The 8,500-nt window shown below is 37.3% G+C and overlaps 1 protein-coding gene across 1 annotated transcript; it reads left to right on the top strand.

Annotated features, from left to right (window-relative positions):
• Positions 1-461: 461 nt before the first annotated feature.
• cyp24a1 (cytochrome P450, family 24, subfamily A, polypeptide 1) lies at positions 462-7,849 on the top strand. Its single transcript, XM_084426202.1, has 12 exons — positions 462-902; positions 1,361-1,551; positions 1,631-1,724; positions 1,807-1,900; positions 1,991-2,082; positions 2,257-2,368; positions 3,948-4,093; positions 4,337-4,503; positions 6,286-6,364; positions 6,818-7,015; positions 7,098-7,209; positions 7,324-7,849. Exons 1-11 carry the CDS (start codon positions 660-662, stop codon positions 7,206-7,208), a joined length of 1,527 nt encoding a protein of 508 aa, XP_084282328.1. The 5' UTR covers positions 462-659; the 3' UTR covers position 7,209; positions 7,324-7,849.
• Positions 7,850-8,500: the final 651 nt, after the last annotated feature.

Here is an 8,500-nt window from a genome sequence, read left to right as displayed (position 1 = left end):
GATGCACTTGCTCTCATTCACACATGCAACTTCTTAATCTAAAATCTTGATATTCATGGACACATGTTATTCATCAACTATTCTGATTTCAATACTGTACCGCAATAAATGAACTTATCTCAATGCAAAAAAACTTTTAGAAAGTTTTCTTTTCAAAAAAATTTTTTCACTTTTTTTTTTTTTGCGGTATTATCAATCAAGTGCTGCACGTATACATAATGATGATAAAATGTGAAATGTCATCAATGAAATTCCACGTCGAAATGTTCCATGGCACCATCGCAAATACTGTACAAACAACCGCGATTGCCGATCGCCTTTGGCCAGGAGCGCACAGGAGCTGCTGAGTAAATATTTGCGGTCTCAGTGTTGACTCAGAGAGAGGAGTTGAGGCCAGCTCAAAGCGAACCGCCTCACCTCCGTTATGTTTATTTATAAAGCGCGTTTGAGGGCACTTCCTCGGTCTGTGCGGGGTCATGCGCTACTCACCAACGTAGATCCATAAATGAATGGTGGGCTCGACTTCCACACACGATTTCTGATTGGTCGCCGCGTCCGACCGAGATAAACACAGCCGCGAGTATATATATAGGCTATAGTGGCATCTAAGAGAAACTCCACTGACACTTTTACGCACGTCGTTTTACGCACGCTTTAAGATGAGAGTGCATATCCAGAAAGGTCCTCAGATTCTGGAGCTACTGAAGAAGAAGTCGTCTGTGGGACTTCAGCACTGTAAGCCCACATCCTCCGTGTGCGTGCTGGACTCGAAGGATGCTGGCGGGAGCGCGCCGTGCGCGCACAGTCTCGACTCCATTCCTGGACCAACAAACTGGCCGCTGTTCGGCAGCCTCATCGAGGTGCTCCGCAAAGGAGGCTTAAAGAGACAACATGAGGCGCTGGTATGAACCTCTGCATTAGCCTATTATGCATTATAAAAAATTAAATATTTTCATTTATGTCCTTATATATTTTAATGAATAACTTTTTTTTGTGTCAAATTTAAAATAAAACTATTTAAAAAAAAATCTGTTTATGCCTATTTAAAATAATTTGAATCAAAATGTTTATGAAATATACTATTAAAAAGGCTTTTCTTGCATTAATAATAATACTAATTATAATTATTATTATTTGAATATGATTTTATTTAAATTTGTGTGGGTTTTTCATTTATATTTTTCTTATTTATATGTACACTATAAATTAACTTCAACTTAATTAAACTTAATTATTGATATTTTTGTGATGTTTAGTGAAACTTTTGACTTTATTTATGCTTATTTAGAGCACTTTATATCTCTACACACACACATACACACACAGTTTTAAGTTTTTTATTTATTTATTTTTACCTCAGATCGATTACCATAAGAAGTTTGGGAAGATCTTCCGGATGAAGCTGGGCTCTTTTGAGTCGGTTCACATCGGGGCTCCGGGTTTACTGGAGGCTCTTTACAGGAAGGAGGGCAGTTATCCTCAGAGGCTGGAGATCAAACCATGGAAAGCCTACAGAGACATGCGGGACGAGGCTTATGGGCTGCTCATACTGTAAATATCCTGGTTCTCTTACAAGGTTTTATTAGTTATTTCATGACAGTTGTGGTATTTTAAACTCATGTATTTGCAGGGAAGGGAAGGACTGGCAGCGGGTGCGCAGCGCTTTCCAGCAGAAACTCATGAAACCAACCGAAGTCATGAAACTGGATGGGAAAATCAATGAAGTGAGTTGTGCTTGATAAACATCAGTTCACGTACTGTATCATCCACATCTATGCACGTATATGACTGCTTGTTGTCTTTAAGGTTTCAGCTGATTTGATAAAGAGGATCGGAAGAGCCAATGTCAATGGAAAGATCAATGATTTGTATTTTGAACTGAACAAGTGGTCCTTTGAAAGTGAGTTTTCATGCAACACTTCCCACATATACTATAGTGCATTGCTATAATGAAATGCATTTAACGTTTCTCTCTCTTTTGGTCTCATAGCCATTTGCTACGTGCTTTATGACACACGCTTTGGGCTCTTGCAAGACCATGTCAGCGAGGAGGCCATGAATTTCATCACGTCGATAAAAACGGTAAATTGACCATATCTTTGACCCAATCAATATTTTGAACAGTGTTTAAACTATTGATGAAACTGATGAAAGTTAAGCTTTATCCACATCTCCTTAGCTGCGTTTTGAGGCATTAGAAATGCAAAGATGCAAGTAAGCTAGTTAAAACAACAGATGGTGTTTTCTCTCTTTCAGATGATGAGCACCTTTGGAACAATGATGGTGACGCCCGTGGAGCTTCACAGGATTCTGAATACCAAAACATGGAAAGACCACACAGCGGCATGGGACCGTATTTTTAGCACAGGTACTAAAGAGTTCCTTGATCAAATGACGTGTGACACATAAAGTGTTCAAAGCACATTTACAGTCAAGTGATGACACGTGAACTTATGGCTTTCTGCCTCGACCCCCTAAAAGAAGAAGAGTGTGCACAGCAGGAGAGAGAGAGAGAGAGAGAGAGACCACGAGTAAGCCACGGTAGTAAACGCGGTGACCTAAGTGCAAGAGAATCCAGCCAAATATTTGTATTCCAGCAGGGAGGGAGAGAGAGGCGGTAGGAATGTCGACGCGAGACTGAATTACTCTCAGCTTGTTGTGTTGCTGTTGCTCCATTAGCGGCTTTCACTGGCAGACTCCTGTCACACTATCACCAATACTTCATCTTTCCTGCAGCTAAACCACAGCAGCATGTGCTGGACACGGACAAGATGTCGGACCGTTTAGACAATACCATACCAGTGTTTAATTAACAATTAGTTATTTACATTTCTGCATTTGGTAGAAAGTATACAAGGATATATACATATTCCTCTGAATATTGAATATTAAACAAATATATAAAAATATTACAAAAATGTGTTTATTTAAATGAAACATTTCACAGTGATAATTCGAAGTATTTTGCATAATACAGAAAAACAGAACTGAACAATTTTAAATGACTCTTATAAGTTGATTCAAACTCTTTAACTCATCAAAATAATTTAAGCAATTTCAACTTTTTATAAGTTATAGAAGATTAACCTCTTTTTTCACAGTTTAATATAATTTAAAGCTACACTGTGTCATTTTTTAAGTTGATTCTTAGCAAAAAACACTTTGTTCTTTCAAAATGATATGTGCTCATTAATGTGTAATTACTTCTACCAACTAATCAAGTATTCTCGTAAGCGTTGAATCTGCCATTTAGAATACTTACGAGCGAGTCGCTCGAATGGCGGCAGCCATGTTGCGCCTCCATCTTGAAAATACATTAGCCAAAGGAAAATTCAAGCTTCGCCTTTCGCGTTTTTACACTCAGTGGCACCGTGACGAATGCGAGGGGGAGATTACTCGCGACTGCCGGCAGATTTGAAATAATATGGCCACCGTAGGAGTTAAAACGCCCTCGGAAGGGGAGGGGCTAGAAAGTAATATTCAGTTGGTAGTCATAAACAATTTCACCACTAGATGGGAGAAAATCCTACACAGTGTAGCTTTAAGTTGTACAGCCAATTTGAAAAATTTAAGGCAGCAACTGAACTGAAAATGTAAAGCTGAAATTGTGACATTGTAAATTTTTTCAGCAAATCATCATATTAGAATGATTTCTGAAGGATCATGTGACACTGAAGACTGGAGTAATGATGCTTTGATCACAGGAATAAATGACATTACGAAATATATTAAAACAGTAACAATATTTCACAATATTTCTATTTTCCTTCAAATAAATGCAGCTTTGGTGAACATAACTTTCAATAAAGGTCACCATTAAATAACATCATGCATTCACTGTAAATATTATTGAGCAAATAGCATGTTTTATTCACTTTGAAATACCATTTAAGAATGCACACATCAGAAATGTCACCAATCACTCAAGCAATCTATCATCTCAACAGCTAAACTTTACATTGACAAGAAGCTGACGAGGCACTCAAAGGGCAAAGCGGACGATTTCCTCTGCGATATCTTCCACCAGAACCACCTCACCAAGAAGGAGCTGTACGCCGCCACAACAGAACTGCAGGTCGGAGGAGTGGAGACGGTGCGTTCACAACACACACCAGCTTTCACAACCCCAGACACACAAGCCTGTTTTTCAGCGAGCTTGTTTTCCAGTCACACGCCAGCGAGCTAAAAAAACAGTTGATTTAACTCGTCTTTGTTCTGCTCTTATCCAGGCTTAGTTCGCTCAAGCACATAAGTCAGAAGAATGAGGCAGGGCGAGTGTTAATTGTACAGCGTGTCCTGATTGACCAAGCAAATCCTTCTTGTTTTCCTCCTGCAGACGGCTAATAGCATGTGTTGGGTTATTTTCAACCTCTCCCGAAACCCCTGCGCCCAAGCAAAACTTCTGAAGGAGATCCAAGACGTGGTGCCTGCTGGGAAGACGCCTCGTGCCGAACACATCAAGAACATGCCCTACCTCAAAGCCTGCCTGAAGGAGTCCATGAGGTGAGCATGAGCGCCGTCGATGGGTCACGTTTCACTCCAAAATATACTCCAAAATGTGCTTATTTGCTCTTAAAACAGATTTTACGTATGCAAAATATCACTTTTCGTGTCTTTCTTTTGATTTAATTAAAAGGTTTTCCCTTAATACTGGTTGAGACAATCCACTTTACACTCTTAAAAATAAATGTTCTTTATTGGCATCGATGATTCCATGAAGAACCTTTAAAACTCATGCACTCTTAAAAATAGATTCCAAATTAGATTCAATTCCAAATTAGATTTAAAAAAAATTTTTTTTTTTTTTTGGTTTCCCAAAGAATGACAGAACCCTTTTCCACTATAAAGAACCTTTTGTGGAATAGAAAGGATCCATGGATGTTAAAGGTTCTTGATGGAACCATCAATGTCAGTAAAGGACCTTTATTTTGTGTGTGGAATCTTTTCGTTGCACAAAAGGTTCTGGAAAATTCTTTGGGGAAACCAAAACCCTTAAAAATTCAGTTTCTTTTTTTGGCATCAATGGTTCCATCAAGAACCTTTAACATTCATAGATCCTTTCTATTCCACAAATGGAAAAGAGTTCTGCAGATTAGTGAACTGTTCTTAACACGAAGAACAAATGATTAAGAACTGCTCACTGAAAAGTTCTTTCGGGAACTCGAAGTGGATCTTTCACTGTTAAAAATTACGTTTTTTTATCGGCATTGATGGTTCCAATGAAGAACCTTTAACATTCGTGGAGACTTTCCATTGCACACAAAGTTCTTTAGATTATTATAATGTTCTTTACACAAGAAAATGGTTCTTTAACTTTTAAAAATGGTTTACTGAAAGGTTCTTTGGGGAACCAAAATGGTTCCTAGAAACTTAAAAATTAAGGTACTTTATTGGCATCTATGGTTCCACGAAGAACCTGTAAAATCCATGGAACCTTTCAAAACAATACAAAAGGTTGTTATACTGGAAAATGTTTCTCTAGATTTTTTAAATGTTCTTCACACTAAGAAAAACTGAAAGGTGTTTCGAGGAACCCAAAATGGTTCTTCTATTGCATTCCTGCAAAAACTCCCTTTTGGAACCTTTATTTTTGAATCTTTCCATTGCACAAAAAATTGTTTAGTGGAAAAAGGTTCTTTAGATTATTTTTAAATGCTTAATTTAAGAACTGTTCACTGAAAGGTTCTTTTGGGAACCCAAATATTTCTTACACCTTAAAGGTTATTTATTGGCAGTGATGGTCCAGTGAAGAGCCTTAAACATTTATGGTAACATTCCATTAAACAAAAGTTATTAAAATGTTCTTTAACTTTTAAAAACGGTTAACTGAAAGGTTCTTTGGGGAACCAAAAATAGTTCTTCTATGGCATTGCTGTAAAAAACCCATATTTTTTAAATGTAGCCATCCATCCCAGCACTGTTCTGATGAATGTGTGGAATCAGCTGTTAAGGTTCATATGAGGTCTTTACCAGGTCCAGTCAGGTGACATAATAATAGTCCCGACTGGAATCCGAAAGCACATGGAAGTCATGTTTATACCCTCGCTCTTTCATGTTCCAGTCGACAGTCATGCGTTACAGGAAGACATGTCTTTGGACATTAAAGAAGGATAATGCCGAAGCATGTGCTGTGATTGTGGGATTATCTATAGCCTTGAATTGCATTAGCGCCATACAGTGCCTCATGCCATTCAGCTTACAGTCTCATGCATGCAAAAGATGGAAATTCTCTGGAATTCTCAACAGCAAGAGGTTCATTGTTGTTGTTGTTTTTTTTTCCTTAAGAGTTTCACCCTCTGTGCCGTTCACCAGCCGTACCTTGGACAAAGACACCGTGCTGGGCGATTATACTCTGCCTAAAGGAGTGAGTATTCATTATTAGCAGTCCTGCTCACTACTTCCCCCTATATGAACTCTGATCCGAAACCTAGTGAGCGGTCTTGATGTCTACCGCTTCTAATACAACATCATAACTGAAATACGAGTTCATAAGCAGCTTATTTGGAAACATTAGCAGCTTACATTACATACATAACATTAGCACTCTACATTAGCAGCTAATGAAAGATTTGACTCACAATTGATTCTAAGAGTTTGATGAAAAGATGTTATAGTGCACCTGACTTGAAATACTGCCTACATAGACAGCTAACTGGGTTTTGCAAAAAGACTGTGACTAGTTTGTGTCCTATTCATAACTTCATCATAATATCTACGTTAAATGTGACGTTTTAAAGACATTTTATGCAATGCACATTAATATTTAGCAGTTCATGGAGCATTATATTTATTTAACCCTATTTCTTTGTGTTCTCAGACCGTCCTGATGATCAACAGTCAGGCTATCGGTTCAAACGAGGAGTATTTTGACAACGGGAAGCAGTTCAGACCAGAACGCTGGCTTGAAGATAAAGGCTCCATCAACCCGTTCGCCCATGTTCCCTTCGGGATCGGGAAGAGGATGTGCATCGGCCGACGTCTCGCTGAGCTGCAGATCCAGCTGAGTCTTTGCTGGGTACGTCAGCTGGACATTAAACGCTTTGTATGTATTTTCTTCACCCATGCAGTCCTAATGTTTCACATGCTGTTTATTACAGATACTACGTGAATATGAGATTGTGGCCACAGACCATGAGCCGGTGGACTCGCTGCATTCAGGAACACTGGTTCCCAGTCGAGAGCTTCCAGTGGCTTTTGTCCCCCGATGAGGTACTGAAACGAGCTCAAGCGTTTCATTCAAGACCATAAAGATATCAGTTTGATGCTCATGTGTGCACCGTGAGAATCTTCTTGTATTTTAAAACCTGTTTTTTATCTTTGCAGAAACCTTGGACCAGTACTAACCTGAACACATGACTCCATATCAATGGATCAGACACATTACGAGACCTTTATATTGCTGCTAACCTATACAGAATGTATCAGTCTCACACTTCAAATATACCTCAAACTATTAGTATACATACAGTAGTAAATATGATTATTCTATTTATTTACGTTATGGAAATGACAGGCTAAATTAACTATTTAAGGTTCTCATAATTGCTGCTACCTACTATATAACTACAGTAAATATATATTTTACTAAAATGTTAAAATTATTATGTAGAGGTGGTACATTTTCTATGCAATATTGTTTTGTACTGAAATCGTTCCATGTACAGTATTATGTAAAATTCTTTTTATTCTCTTTTTTTTTAATACCAGAACTGTGTGGAAATGTACATATATGCCATATAAAACATAAATGTAACATTCTATTTATATACTCAATAAAATGTTTAATGTATGTCTGTATGTGTGGTGAGAAAACAATGTGACTGTTGTAAAGCAAATCGTTCAAAATTTAGAAATGTACTGGATATTGTTCACCGCAAACCACTTTTGTTTATAATTCAAAGTGTGAATGTCATGCTGTGGTCTGATATGAATTGAATTGAGTTGATATGAATTGTGTGTGACACATTAAAAATACTTTGCACTCACTTACAAAACAGTATCACGGTATTACTATGTTTTTTCTAGACATGCATCATAATTTGAAGCACCATATCTGAATATAGTAATCATTCATGGTGTACCATGGTTTTACAATCTGATACCATCACTGATCAGATATAAAAAAAGCTTTAATATCAGGTCTTTAATTATTAATTCTCTCTAGAATTGGAGGCTGAATTTTTGATTTAATAAAGAGGGGAAATATATTAATTTCCAAAAAGATCTTTTATTCTTTTTACCAACGAAAGACTCACAGGATTGTGGGATAGCATAGGCCGTGTAGGATACATTAGTCCTGTAAACTGAGCATATACAGTATGTATGAACAATAAACAGTAAAAAAACATAATTATATTAAAAAAAATTATATATATATATATATATATACAGTGAAAAAGTATACTGAATACTGAAAGTATTAAGAATACTTAGGACCATGTGATATTTCAGTTTTTCTTTTTTAATAAATGTGCAAAAATGTCAACAATTCTGTGTTTTT

This window comes from Rutilus rutilus (genome assembly GCF_951802725.1).
Source record: "Rutilus rutilus genome assembly, chromosome: 12".
In the NCBI taxonomy this organism is placed as follows: Eukaryota; Metazoa; Chordata; class Actinopteri; order Cypriniformes; family Leuciscidae; genus Rutilus; species Rutilus rutilus.
This window is presented reverse-complemented; position numbering and strand designations above follow the sequence as displayed.

Bases quoted from the DNA above. Each gene is read 5' to 3' on its own strand.
- cyp24a1 (XM_084426202.1), top strand. From the start codon at position 660: ATGAGAGTGCATATCCAGAAAGGTCCTCAGATTCTGGAGCTACTGAAG. The intron at 1,725-1,806 runs GTGAGTTGTGCT...GTTGTCTTTAAG, and splicing joins TGGATGGGAAAATCAATGAA to GTTTCAGCTGATTTGATAAA. The intron at 1,901-1,990 runs GTGAGTTTTCAT...TTGGTCTCATAG, and splicing joins GAACAAGTGGTCCTTTGAAA to CCATTTGCTACGTGCTTTAT.